A 14,127-nucleotide genomic window follows, 5' to 3' on the forward strand; every position below is an offset into this window, starting at 1 on the left:
CTGGTCTCAAACTCACAGCAATCCTCCTGCCTCAGCCTCCCAAGTGCTGGAATTACAGGCGTGCACCACCACGCCCATCTTCAAACACTTCTTTTTAACACTGCTTCCCTCCCTGCCTTGTGACTTCCCCAGATCATCCTCGGACGTCATCAGTGTGGTGTCCACATTTACGCCTGGGCCCAGGTGAAGCCGGAAGCCTTACCTCACAATAGTGAATGTCCACCTTCTCTTGGGATGTACAGTCTCCCACTTTGACGTGCTGCAGTCTGGCAGTGATATCTCTGCAGTCGGGCGCCTCACCTGCCGGGCAAGTGGAAGACGAGTCTGGAGGCCCGGGTTCTGTACGGCACTGTTGAGCCCCACTGCCCGCCCACACTGAGACCAAGCCAGCTGCGGGCAGGGGAAGGAAGCTGTCCTGGTTGACGTCAGCTGACCCTGGCCCTCCTGATTCAGAGATCTAGTTAGTGCTGTGTTTAACTCCCTGAAAGGTGTAAGTGTAACTGCACTGCGCTCTGCTGAGGTAGGTGGATGCCAGTTACTTTTGTGTGGCTGTAGCCTCCAGAGAGCACAGTGGCTGGAACAGGCCTCTCGTGCTATGACTGCATGCAGAAGAAAATGGGCAGAGGGGCAGCCAGTGACCAGCTTGATGCCAATAAATGGGTTCATCTGAAATCCATCTCTGCCTCTGGATAAGAGCACAGGCAGAGGTCACTGCCCCTGTGGGGGCCAAGGAAACCCCAGCAGCCTCCACAGGTGCAGTTCTGCCCAGGGCAGAGCCACCTTCATGGTGCCAACACAGGCTTCCTTACAGACAGTGGCACTAACACCTGAGGCTCTCTCGCTTGACACCCCACCCATCCCCAGCTGAATATGGGAGTGGAAAACCAAAGTAACCACAGCTGCAGAGTAGTCTGCCTCCACGCTTCAAATAACTTCATTCTAAAGGGAAAGTCTGCTGGCTACAGAGAGAGCACAAAGCAGGGAAACACACTTAGAACAACACGCGGTACTCTTCTGCTGTCGATGGAACCCCCAAGCTCAGTCTGTTTTCCCTACAGAACGTCTCAGAGCCTCCTGAACATTCTAACAACAAGGGCCCCTGGCTGCTGGTCCGTAGATAACAGTCTCCCAACCAAATTCTACACACGGTGCACAGGGAGAGCTCATCTTCCCTGATGGTTTCCCAATCCCCCTTTCTTAAGCCATGCAGGGGGAATTACGGGAAGAAACGCTTTCAGGGTGTCTTTTCCCAATGTGCACTGTGCCTATGCCAATCACAGGGACTCGGAGCGAGCTACAGAAAGCTGAAGGATGGCTGAACACTGAAGGCCTTCACACTTACACTCCTCTCTCTGCCTCAGTAGAGGCATGGGCCCCTGAATCAAAACAAACCAAACTGAAAACAAAAAAGAGTAGTCCAGGGAAGGAACTGTAAGTCGCTTGTGCTTGTGAACACATGCGCGTGTGGGAACAGTGCTCTCTGACATGCATCTCCCAAACTGCTGCTTGTGACTGATTAGAGCCGGTCCATGTGGCAACTGCAAGGGCAGGGGAGCAAGTATGAAAACAGGGAGATGACAAACTTGGGCCACTTTTAGCCCAGCGGCCGTTCCCCTTCTCTCCAGGGTTCTCTGAGCAGATGTTTGGCAAGCATCTACCCTGCCAAGGTCACGGACCAGCTGTGCCTGTCTTTGGGTTGGAGTGAGAAGATTTCCTCTCAGGACAGGTCTGTGAACAACCGAGGACCGTGAAGGGAAACTGGGAAGAGATGGGAAGCAGCGGGTATGGGATCTGAGCAGGGGCAGCCCAGTGACTCTTAAAGAGGGAAGAGGTTCCCTGCCGGCTTGAACAGGATGACTGGCCAGTAACCAAGAAATATCTTTCTGGAATAAAGCTTACTCCATTGGTGCCTGAGCTTGGTGCAATGCGTTTCAGGGGACGAGCTTTTACTAATGTACTCACATGTGTCACAGCAGGTGCCTGGAATTTTCCTGATTTTCCCCTAAGAAAATAGCAAAGGCTTAGGTTAGGCCGAAGTAGTTCATAGTGGACGCAGTTTTCAAGTTGTTCTGGATCCATTCTTAGCTCCGGACTCACAGCCATGAGCTGAAGACTCCAGATGTAAACTGTACTTTCCTGCCCCAAATGTGAGCTGACTGAGCGTCCTATGTGTAACAACCGTGCTTACTCTGAATTCTCTTCTAACCCCATCATATGGATCCTCCTTCCTGGAAACCAAGATCCCTGATTCGCACTTCCCTATTCAAGGATCACAGATCACAGATCCACATCCCCTCTCCGAAAGGCTGTCTTGGTAAACCATCCTCTACTGCAGAGTGTTGTCCTCTCCATCAGGCTTTGGCTCTGCAATGCCATCAGCTCCTCAATGAGGCCAAGTCTGCCTGGAACCCTGGGAAGTCACTGGGGACCTGGAATTCGTGCGTTCAGAGCTCTACTTCGGGAGTCACAGATGGAGACAGTGCCGACCACGGCCAGGTCCAAGCTGCGTCCACTCACCCCCTCAGCCAGGCACCGGTGCTCATCCAGGGGCGGGCAGCCTGTGACCCTCTTCTCCCAGATGTATTCTCCCAGCTTGTTGACTTTGCACAAGTGACTGTCGCAACCGTCCTGGAGCATCTCGTCGCGCTGAAGGGAAGACAGGAAATGAGGACAGGAAATGCGAAGACAGTTTAGGTTCCAAAGCATGGCCCTGACTTCTGCAATTACTGAAATGAGCTGGAGAAGTGTGGAACACGAATGAGACATACATACAGTCCCCACACTCAGAACACGAAACAGAAGTGGATCCCAGCTTTATGCGTAATTACTACGAACAGGGCTGCAGAAATGTGGAAACCCTCAGATCACAGTGACCACACAGGAGTAGACTGGCTGTCACTGGTAACCGACTGAGAGTTGGGCTGAGAGCCTCGCCCCTCAACCCCACCAGACACCTCTGGCTTTGGTGGCTCCAAGTCTTCTGCCTCCGAATGCCCGTCCAGTCCCCTGAGCTACAGAAAATCTCTGAGTTGAACTGACTTCAAATTCCGAGGCCATGCACCCACTGACTCATGTATCACTGGGCATGAGAACAGGTCTATTAAAAAGAAAGTCCTGCGCCCCCTGCCAGTCTATCATCTTTTCCTCATCAAACTAGAAGGAAGTAGGAAAAGAAGCCAATGTTTCTCCTTCCTGAAGACGCCGACACAGGAGACCAGTCGATGCCACGGGAGTAGGCTCTTAGCTCAGCGTGCTCTCACCTTCAACGTGACGATCTGTCCTCCTCTCAGCTGAATGGTGCAGGCGGTGGGCAGACACCGCCCACAGCATTCGCCTGGGCTCTTCTCTTCCTGGTAACCCTGTGTCCGAGACAGCAGACAGCAGCCACATTAACCCAGACACAGGCACAGCAGTCTCACCTTGCTCTCCCAGCTCGGGGAGTCAGGTGGCCTTCAGAAACCTCCGCCGCTCTCTAGCTAGCTTTGTCTGTGCTCCGCCTGAGACACATTTCTTCCTTCCATGTGTACACACATCATGCTGCATCCCACCCATTATACCTCTGACCTGGGCTCCTGAATCATACTTTGAATTATTTGCTGAACAATTCATTATCTTATTACCATCATGAGATTCATAGCCAAAATGATACTTGATTTTGGCTCCAAATAGTGCCCTTTCCATTCAATCTTATCTTGGTAGCTGGTGAGATAACCTACTTGCTCAAACAGGAAATCTAGAAATCATCCTGACGCCTCCATTCTTCCCTTTCCTCACCCCCAGTCTTCACCAAATCTTGTGAAAATGCATCTCATACTCATCCACCACTAGTCACAACCTCATCCTCTATCATCATCCAGCCTGGGCAGTCAGGACTTTGGAAACAGTCTCATTTTGGTTTCCTAATTTCATTCTTGCCCCTGTACTGTAAGTCACCAGACACCTGCTGGAATGACACTCTTAAGATAGGTCTAGTCGCGTGACTCCTGCTGAGCGCTGCCCGGCCCCACCCCCCTGAGAGGGGCCCTGCTCTCAGGCTCTCCCCAGGCATTGGATCCCTTCAGGAGGGAGCCACCGCTCACCTGCAGCACCTTGCTCCTGCCCGCCTCAGAGCACCCTGCCCCCCAGGCCCGGAGAACACTACCTTGGCCCCTCACGCCGGCCCTCACTATGTGCGGCTCACAAAGCCCTTCCTGGCAGAGGAACACAATGAGACTGGGTGGGTGCTGACCTAGACCTGGGCCAACAAAGCCAGGGTTCCGCGAGGCCTGAGGGGTGCACAGAGAGGCTCACCTAGGGGTCCACAAGAGGGAGAAAGGACACACGGCCTGGGGACATACTGGAATTTTGGAGGAAAATAAGAAGAATGCACACACTAAGAAAAGGCCCTGGGTTTTCAAACATTTTGAAACCTACATCTAGAGTATTCTAACGCAGGGTGTCTCTGAAGGCCAGGAAAGGGACCGTGTGAGTTTGTGGACACCAGAGGGCGCTGTAGAGCAGGGGTGACAGGTGCCCTCCCATTGGGTGGACCGGGCACTGTGTCTGTCACTGTGTCACCGTAGTGCACAACCAAGGTGGAAGGGATAACGTGTGATTCCAGATAGCATAACTTCATTCCATATCGAAGCCCAGATATATCCGGGTGTGGTTTTACACACACACACTCACACACACACACACGCATACACACATACACACACATGCACACGCACACGCACGCACATACTCCAGGCCTCAAACCCTAAAACAGCAACTGGGATTTGAAAAAGAAAAGAAGGAAACATGCTTCATTAGCCCCTTTCTCTGAACCACGCTATCAGATCCCCCTGCAGACACCTCTGATTACTTTGAGCTTGGCCTGGGCGTGTGCCGTGGAGGACACAGATGCAGGGCACTCCCGTCTTGTGCTCCAAAGGGCAGGCAGCACCCGTGTGACCACCTGGCCCCCATCGTGCCCCTCCTTCTGTCCTCGGCCCTTCCCCGTCACCCAGCCTATAATTCTCCTTTGAGCTGGGCATGGTGCACACGCCTGTAATTCCAGCACTCAGGAGGCTGTGGCAGGAGGATCGCCATGAGGTCGAGGCCAGCCTGGGCTCCATAGTGAGTTCAAGGCCAGCCTGAACTACAAAGCAAGAACCTGTCTCAAAAAAATAGATAAATAAGTAAAACTAAAAGGGTGATGTCACTTGGAACCCTAAAAATATGTATAATTGTATGTGCCAAAAAAATTATTTTTAAGTTAAAAAATAAACAGAACCAAAATACAGTTAAAAAGAAGTGAAACACAAATCTTCATCTATCAAACTAGAAATGCTGAGATTCACCTGGAGGGGCATTTAAACATGTGAAGTCATCATGACTTGGTTACAAAAAATATATAATAGGGGCCAGGGATTTAGCTCAGTGGTTCTGCCACTTGCCTCGAAAGTGCAAGGACCCAAGTTCAATCCCCAGTACTAAAAACAAAACAAAACAACAGGAAATATTTTAAACCACTTAACCCAATAATCAAAGGCTGGCGTCCATGCCTAGGGCCTCCATTCACAGCCATATCTGCGTTGCCAGTGTCTGAGACCCTACTGGATTCATTTTCAGTGTTTTCAAAGGATGGCAATATGTTACTTTCAATGCGTTTAAAAAGATAAAACACTATAAACATAGCATCATCAGCCTTGCAAGTATTGTAAGAAGACACAGGAAGAAAACATTTAAAATTTACAGTACTGCATTGTAATTATTTCACAGAGATGGGATTTGGATGGCCGACGGTGATAAGCCTCCTGTTGACAGCTGCCGGCCAGTTTCACAATTAGAAAATAAGGCACGATGCATTTGAGGACCCTGCGAGGTCCACAGCGGGGTCCCTTACCGGGGGGCAGGCCTGGCAGGTGGTCTTCCTGCACTCCAGCTTGAACCCAGGGGCAGTGCTGCCCTGCGCCGTGCAGCGGCAGGAGGTGCATTCGTCCAGCAGCACACTCTTCCCAGGCTGCAAGCGGAGGCACAGCTCAGGCTCCTTCCCGGCCTACAGGAGGACCTCTGCCCACCCACCCAGGGTGCAGTGCGCTCCCGGGTCTCCACCCACTCCAGTGTGGACGTGGTGGGAGGGAGGTCCTCGTGCCACATGGGGACAGAGTGCAGGACAGCACGGCCCAGCCCCAGGGGAGCGGCCACTGCCTGGCTCTGGGTGCCAGGAAGCCCAGCAGGCAGCGGAAGTACGGCTGTGGAACCACTGGGTGCGGCCTCCCACTGCCCCGGCTCACCCCGATGACAGTGCCATTGATCAAACAGGCCTCCACGGGCTCTGAGTGGAGAGAAGCAGACGGGTTGTGGACTCAGCTCCCCAGGCCAAGCTGGGGCAGTCCGAGCCTTTCTATCTCAGCCCTTCCTTCTACCACACCCCACCCCTGGGTGCCCTGGGTCCTCCTGAGAGGAACTTGGGCCCGCCTGACCCAGCCAGCGCCAGAGGAGCCGCTCCATCTCCAAGGGCTGCTGCTCACATATCTGAGTTTATACTTAAGGAATGGGTGAGTTTCTGAAAGAATGAAATTCTGCTCTTGGAACTTTCAGTCCCAAAAGAAACTCCCTCAAGGCATGAAGAGTAGAGAGCCAGTTTCTGGTAGTTTTGCCAGATGTCATCCATCCAAGGGCAGGGTTAGAGGTGGCAAAATGAAAGACTTCTTCCTGCATCAAGTGACACAGCATGGCGGAGAGGCGGTGCCCAGAGTCGGGGACAACCTGGGTGGGGCCCCAGTCCTCCACCCAAGAAGCCTCCAGACAGCGGCAAAACTGTCAAATCAGCAGCACAGAGCTGGGTCTCCAAAGGAAGCTGCTCTATTGCCCTCCTTATCTGCTTGTCACACGTGTACGAGGGACAACTGGAAAGATTCTGGTCCTGCCCATTTTCCTCAAGTTGCTAAAAGGGCAAAGAATTCAGGCGCCAGCAGCAGCAGGAGAAGCCAGAGGTCCGGGCCCACCCCATGGGTCTCACCACAGTGGCAGCTGGGGCAACACTCCGAGGTCCGGCAGTGCAGCTGGAAGCCCACGGGGCAGGCAGACACCTCCAGCTGGGGGCAGGACACGTTCCTCTGCTGCACGAAGACCTCGTCCTTCACACGGACACACTCATTGATGAGGCAGGGGTCTTCCAGGGAGGCCCAATGGGAGCCAACCTGCAGAGCACAGGGGCCAAAGGGCCAGACAAGGCTGGGGCCAGAGCCCAAGGCAGCGCACAGGCCCAGGGAATCCTGGCCCAGCACCCCAGTCCCACCCAGAGTCAGGGTCAAGGTCAGCCTGAGCAAGACTCTAGCTCAGAGCCACAGACACATCTATGCCACCGTGTGCAGCCAGCTGAGTGCACCTAGGGAAGGCAGGGGATGTGCCCCCCACCCCCAACCCCAGCAGGGCCCTGGGCTGCGTGAGCTGGCAGAGAGAGTGCGGATCAGAGTGGTGCACCCTTTTCCCCCCAGGCCACTCCCCCACCCCTGTGTGGAGAAGGGCCAGCCAGAACCGGCGAGTGCTGGTCCCAGACCGGGGCTCTCCAGCCTGTCACTGGGGTGTCTATGTTTGCACAGGGTGCCCTGATCTCCAAGGCTGGCTGCATGGCAGAGAACTAAAGGGCCCAGGACCATGGGCCTGGAAGACCTGCTATAGCCAGGCTGGACTTGCAGCCAGTTGGACACAGCCACAGCTGACCTTCTTGGCTCCCAACCCGCCTCTCTCGATTCCTGCTCTTTCTCCTGGGTCCAGATGAGAAGCAGGAGGTGCCACGACACCGTGACCATTCTCTCTGCCTTCCACTCCAGCTCACTATGACCAAACCTCCCTGCTGCAGGCCCCTGCTGAGCCCTGGCTATGGGGTCCTTCACAGGGACCCCTTCTCTGTACCCTGCCATCCCTCCCTGACGGGCTCCCAGGCACCGAGTCCTGCGGGCCAGATGGAGATGGGAGGTGGAGGAGCGAGGCTCGGTGGCCACGTGTTCTGCCAGCACCGATGTGGGCCCGGCTGTGAAGCCCGAGGGCAGTGAGAGGTGGCAGGGCAGGACCACTGCACTCCAGGGGCACAGCCCTCAACAGGACCAAACGGCCGCTGATCCAAGCCAGGGACCAGGTTCAGGGAGATAAAATCTGCCTCTGATCCAGATGGACAGGAAGCTGAACCACTAAACAGGTGGGAAGTGAGAACACAGGAAGAGAAATAAACAGGTAACTTGGATTCTAGTAGGGTAGGTGGAATCACAGGAAAAACACCTGGGCGATTCAGTCATCTCTGCGGAGAAGCCGCCTGGAAAGAAGGTCACTGGCCAGCTCATCCTTAGACTCCCTCTCTACAAAGCAAGTCTGACTGAAGGAGACAGAGCCCTAGCACTGCCCCGAGGCTCCCAGGACCTAGCTCTCTTCCCTTCTGGTTGCAGAACTGCTCTTAGCCAGGTGTGGGGACCAAAATCCCTGAGGAGGGATTTCTCTGTCTGGGAATATGGACTCATAGCATCCAGCATTACAGTGGGCACCATGGCCATAGCAGAGGCAGCTGAGAAGCTGCATCACAAAAAAACGAATTTGGCTGGGGTGGGGGCCAGACAGGAGGGAACGTGTGAGGACGGGGGAGAGGGGACGGCAACATGAAGGACACTAGCACTGCACGTGCCCGGATTTCTGAGGGACTTCGAGAACAGAACTGCTGCTTGCTTCCCTGGGTTATCCATTCTCCACCCCCAGCACCAGCAGGGGGCATCAGCGGTGATCCGTGCTGAGGTCCGAGGCCCAGGTTGATGTACAGAGCTCTGGAGAGGCAGCAGGTCCACAGCACAGGCCACAGCAGGGCAAGGCCATCCACAAGCCAGGCAACAGGGGCCGCAGGACCTCGGATTCCAGGGTGAACAGGAAACCACAGGCTGTTGGGAGCTCACAGGCCTCTCAGGGACCGGATTGGGCTTCTCACGAAAGCCACCAAACGGGAAGGCTGCACAGTCTGAACTACTTAGTTCTAAGGGCCCGGCCATCCCAATGGGAATCTGACTGACACCCACAGTCTGACTAAACCCCTGTGGGAAGGCAAAGGCAGCAAGGGAAAAGAACCCAAGGCCCACACTGGCCCACAGAGCGGATTCCAGGCAGGCAAGTCCCTGTCCTCCCCACCCTCACGGCCCGGACCTACACTCTTCCACAGAGACACTGTGCTGCCTGTGTCGCCCCGCGGTGACCCGCTCCGCAGCTCGCAGGCAGTTGGCAGGCACCTCCCACAGCACTCGCCTTCGTGGAGGACATAGGAAAAGCCCTGGGAAACAAGAAAATGGTGAGGAGGGAGCAGCTAAGACCCCCGTGTGCCCATCTGTCTTTTGCACATGGAGCCCTGGGGCTGACACTGTTGGGCAGGCTAGCGGGCTTCGTGTCCATTGTGTGCTGGCCTCAGATCCATGCCGAGAAGGGGTTCCAGAGCCTCAGCCACTGTGTCTCTGTGCCTCCACCACCTGAGGAGACGAGCCCTGCCCACCGCAGGTTGTGCCTAAGGCCAAGATCCAGGCAGTGAGGACACTGAGATGCCTAGGGTTCACTGGACGCAGCTAAGCAGATGTAGGGCTCCTCACTGACTCGCGGGGCCTGAGGTCTCCTCTGCTCTGCTCTAACGGGCTGACCCAACACCAGTAAGTGCCCTGAGCCAGCACCTCTCCCCCTAGTTACAGCTGGGACCTTAAAGGTCCCCAAGGCCCATATGTGAAAGGCCTGGTCACCTGCCTGTGGCTCCACCTGGAGGCGGCAGAAGGCTTCAGAGGTGAGTCCTGGTGAAAGCAAGTTAGGTCACTGGGGCTACAGCCTGGAAGAGGATGTGGGCACTCTAGCCCCCCTCCCCCATCCTTCCCAACAGCCATGAGGGAAAGTGCTTGGCTCCCACACACCCCCTGTTCCATCATAGGACCAAAGCCAACTGACCATGGACAGAAATCTCCGAAACTATGAGCCTAAATAACGCTTTGCTCCCTTTACCTTATTCTCTCAGATGTTTCGTCACACAGCAGGAGGCTACGCTTCCCCTGCAAGGTGCATGCCAACTGCCCAGCAGTGTAGAGGGTGCAGCAGTCTTTACAAAGGAAAACTGAGACAACTGAAGACAGAGAGCCCAGGAGGGACCTTTGCACCCTGGAGTCTGTCCACCCACCTTGACTCTGAAAGTCCTCCAATCCAGTCAAAGCATTAGGAACTTGGACTGAAACACCTCCGAAAAGCCATGAACAAAGACTCAAGAGTGACAAAAAACTATGCAGTGCAGTTGTCCCAAGAGCCAAGGGCAAAGAACCAGGCCAGGGCTTCAACTCGGAGCGCACTCTTGGGCTGTTTTGGGTAGTGGTGTGCGTGCCGAGCCTGCAGGCCTCCCCAAGCTCACTTCCAGGCAGGGCCACCTCAGGAGCGGCACAACGCTGCCTCCCCCAGGAGCACACGGCTGCTCTGGAGACCCAGCTCAAGTTCACAGGGTCTCCATGGGACCTGTTGACAATGCTACCCACGTCACGGCAGCGCGCAGTGAGCCGTCCCCAGCTCCCATCGACTGAGAACCCAGCCACTCCCTGTGCACTGGTGAGGGCACCAGGCACCAAGGAGGAGCCACGATGGCACAGCCTCCAGCCCCTCCACTCCACGCAGAGGCAGGACGGATCAATGCCATACAGGACTCAGACTCCAGGGAACCCGGAGGAGGCATTAACTTCTGTGATGCTCCCAAAGGTGCCGGTGTGTGCCTGCTTTTTGTCTTCTGGGGCACCATGTCAGTATCAAGACCAAACACTTTGATCCCAAAGACCCCATCAACTTCTCCTGCTAGACACCCCCTGCCACACCACCAAATTTAATTTCCCCCCATAGCCCATGCTTCCACACAGGACCGGGGCTCACCCCACATTTCTGTCTGCCTTTTTCCTTGCTCCTCCAAACCCTCCAGCTTAGACCTATACTTGCTATATTGTATCAGAACACACATCTCAGGTCCTCCTCCTGTCTTCCCCACCTCTTTTCACTGGCTTCCCAATTAAGCAGGAACAGTATCCACCCAACCTGAAGATCTGCACCACTGAAAACTAAACTCCTAATTCATTTATCAGTGAAGTCCTTGACATGTGATTGCTATAGCAGGTGTGGAGGTGGGATTATGGAGCTCAGGTCCCAGAAGCACAGTGTGAAGGCCTTGTCCCCCTTCCCTGGGTCACACTGGCCCTGGAGGCCCTGCAGTTGCCAGTTACACAAACCTAACAGTCTGGCAGTGAGGATGTGAACAAACTTACTTCTCAGCCACTCATAAAAAAGAGGACCACACACAACTGTGCAGTACAGAGTACTCAGTAACATATGACAGCTATAGCTTTATCGTTATCTTAGAGTTCGCTCTTTCTGCTTATCCAAAGAGAGAAGTGGCTATACATAAAGTGTCGTGATACACAACAGCAGCCTCACGTCTCCCCCATTCAGTGTTTCTCCTGACTGCGTCAAGAGGCTGTGCCCAGTGACCAACCTCTTATTTTGGCCCGCAGTCTCACAGGTTTCAGTCCATGGGCCGCTGGCTCCAGGCGGGAGAAGGACAAAGGAAATCTGTTCACCTCGTGGCAGGCAAGAAGCAGAGAAAAAGCAAGAGATCCAGAGAGAGGAGGTGGTGGGGACAGGACACACCCTCCAACGGCAAGCCCACCAGTGACCCACTTTCTCCAGCTGGACCCTACCTCCTGTCAACCCAATAAGTGGCAAATCACAACGGATTGATCCACTGATGGGATTTCTGCTCTCTGGACCCAGTCACCTCTCTGGTGGCCACTTGAGAACACAGCTACACTGTTAACGACATCCTCCACACGTGAGTCTTTGGGTAGATTTAAATATTAGAAATGCCCCTTGCTTTCTTTACATCACTTTTCTGACATAAGGAGGGGAGCTAAAGAGAATCTTGTGGAAAGTGTGTTTCCTAGAGCCTCACAGAGCCAAGAGTTCTGGACACATTCCCCTACTCACCCTGGCCTCCATAGCCACCTTCTTCTGGGAGCTGTTAAAAGCCATGGCCTCAGGACAGCCAAGCTCAATCAGGAGAGCCACGCCCTCCCCTACTCGCTGGACCGGAGTGGACCGGGACAGAGCCCTGGTCCCTGAGCTCAGCTGAATCCCCCGCTTCTCTTGTTGAGAAGTTGGCCCATGAAGCCCGGCTAAGTCAGGCTTCACAGAGTGCACTCCAGGCATGGAAAGCCATGAGGAGTTGGAGCTGGACTCCGTAACACTATGTGCAATGAAGTAGATAAGAAAGCTCAGGTGTCCAAAAGCAGAGCTGGCCTGCAGGGAGGGGCTGCAGGGTACAGACAGAGAAACCCAGGAGACAGGCACAGGGCAGGCGGACAGAAATGTCGAACCACCCTGCTGCCCTCCCTTACTTCCTTCTCCATTTCTAGGAGGTTCATTCCTGCCTTTTCCTTAAATCCCTTTTTAAATCTAACTTGAGAGGGTTGCATTCTTTGCGATCAAAATTCTCCACTGATATAAAACACCTTGAGCACAATTTTATTTAAATTACCCTCTTTATCTGATAAGTCACTGCCCTAACTGCCCATGGCCTATGGACAGCAAGGAGGCCAAAAGGTTTTGATGAAGTCCCTCAAAAGACACGCAAGGATCCCACAGCATCCTCCCCTCCCAGTGGCACCCAGCAATTCCGCTCATCTGTGGCACCAGCAATGCAAGCTCAAGAGCTGACGTGGCTGCCAGGCCCTCCCTCCCTCATCGCCACACCATCCGCCCCCCAAAAGCATCACAACTCTGGCCTTCGCTGCCATCACTGGCAAAGCAACCTCAAGGTGTGCGTCTCTGCTGCCCCTGGGACTCGCTTCCCCATGGCCGCTATGAGCCAGCAGCAGAGTCTGACCCACAGTTCTCCCCGAGGACTGTTGCTGTCTTCCAGGCCATGATCCGCCTCCAGTGAGCAAGAATCAGGAACCCTAAGGGCAGAGCACTGCAGGCAGAGCCTGGGGGACACTGGCCGTTTTCTGGACCTCACATTTAAACGTGGTCTGCAAATCACCAGTCTGTGCAGAAGCACGCTGGTGCACTGGCACGGAAGCAGTCAGGGGACTGAGAACAAGAGTGTCTTCCTGGGGAGGCTAAGGGGCTGCCGATGGGGGAGCAGAGAGGAAAGCGGTCAAGTCTCTGAGAGACATTTACTGCTCTGTGTCTCCCGCACTCTCTGGACCGCAGCCCCGAAGCAGGCTGAACCCAGCCAGGCTGGAAGCCCATGGCAGACACAGCAGGCCTTCTCTTGTCCTGCTTCCTTCTTGCCCGGCCCCACCCTCCTCCTTCCTGCACCCCTCTGGCTGTGAAGCTGGCATTCCCGGAGGACCTTTCCTGTCTTTCCCTGGGGTCCCTTCCCTACTCCCCAACCCTAGGGGCTCCCCACATAAGTACCCACCCTGCCCACTCACCTGCCGACAGCTGTCTTCGCAGGGCTTCTGAGAACACTGCGCCACGCGCAGCCCCATCACGGCATCCTCCATGTCCGTGCAGGTGCACATGTTGCAGCCTTCCTCCCAGAACTGCCCCACGGGGTAGATGGTGCCATGGTGGACACATACCTGTGGGCCCAAGGTCTCAGTGAGCGAAGTGGTTCGGCTCACTGAGGTCAGGAAGCCTTGCTAGGTGCCGGGAACGCAGCAGGTGACGTGCAGGTGACCGGCCCTCGAGAGCCCATCTTGTCTCTGCCTCAATACACCGAACTCCCACTCTGCACAGACACTGCACCCACATTCTCAGACCCCATGGTGTCCTCGGACTTGGAACCCACCCACACCCAGCCCTCAGGTGTGGACAGCAGGAGGAGGAGGACTGGGCAGGGGCCATGCGCGTGCAGCCCCTCAAGGCCCACACACAAGAATGGGGACACCAGAAAGGACAGGACGAGGAATGCATCGGCGACATTCTCAGTGACAAATGACCCGGCCCCTCCAGCACAAAGGCACAGGAGTAGGGGTGAGATTGCTCTGCACTGAAATGATGCTAAAAACCTAACAGACAGAAAGGGCGGGAGGAGGAGTGGCAGGGACAGAGAGGTGAGAAGCAGCAGCAACTGCTCCTCCTGGCCTGAGCCAGACCCACCCAGCCTCTACACTGGAA

General features: G+C 55.0%; 1 protein-coding gene across 1 annotated transcript; it reads right to left on the reverse strand.

Moving 5' to 3' along the window:
* Positions 1 to 118: 118 nt before the first annotated feature.
* Positions 119 to 13,794, reverse strand: LOC104869401 (von Willebrand factor). Its single transcript, XM_010634663.2, has 9 exons — positions 13,440 to 13,794; positions 9,155 to 9,274; positions 6,989 to 7,169; positions 6,261 to 6,301; positions 5,870 to 5,986; positions 3,261 to 3,359; positions 2,518 to 2,646; positions 1,963 to 2,002; positions 119 to 300 (listed from the first exon to the last, which is right to left on the reverse strand). The coding sequence occupies exons 1-9, from the start codon at positions 13,527 to 13,529 to the stop codon at positions 134 to 136; spliced, it is 984 nt and encodes a 327-aa protein (XP_010632965.2). The 5' UTR covers positions 13,530 to 13,794; the 3' UTR covers positions 119 to 133.
* Between the last annotated feature and the right edge of the window lie 333 nt (positions 13,795 to 14,127).

This window comes from Fukomys damarensis, unplaced genomic scaffold (genome assembly GCF_012274545.1).
Source record: "Fukomys damarensis isolate Sample0158 unplaced genomic scaffold, DMR_v1.0_HiC HiC_scaffold_10821, whole genome shotgun sequence".
NCBI classification, from domain to species: domain Eukaryota; kingdom Metazoa; phylum Chordata; class Mammalia; order Rodentia; family Bathyergidae; genus Fukomys; species Fukomys damarensis.

Coding starts and splice junctions, on each gene's coding strand:
- LOC104869401 (XM_010634663.2), bottom strand. CDS start 13,529: ATGTGCACCTGCACGGACATGGAGGATGCCGTGATGGGGCTGCGCGTG. Junction 2,647..3,260: donor GACAGATCGTCACGTTGAAG/GTGAGAGCACGC, acceptor TCTTCCCTTCAG/CGCGACGAGATGCTCCAGGA. Junction 301..1,962: donor AGGCACCTGCTGTGACACAT/GTGAGTACATTA, acceptor CTTGCCCGGCAG/GTGAGGCGCCCGACTGCAGA.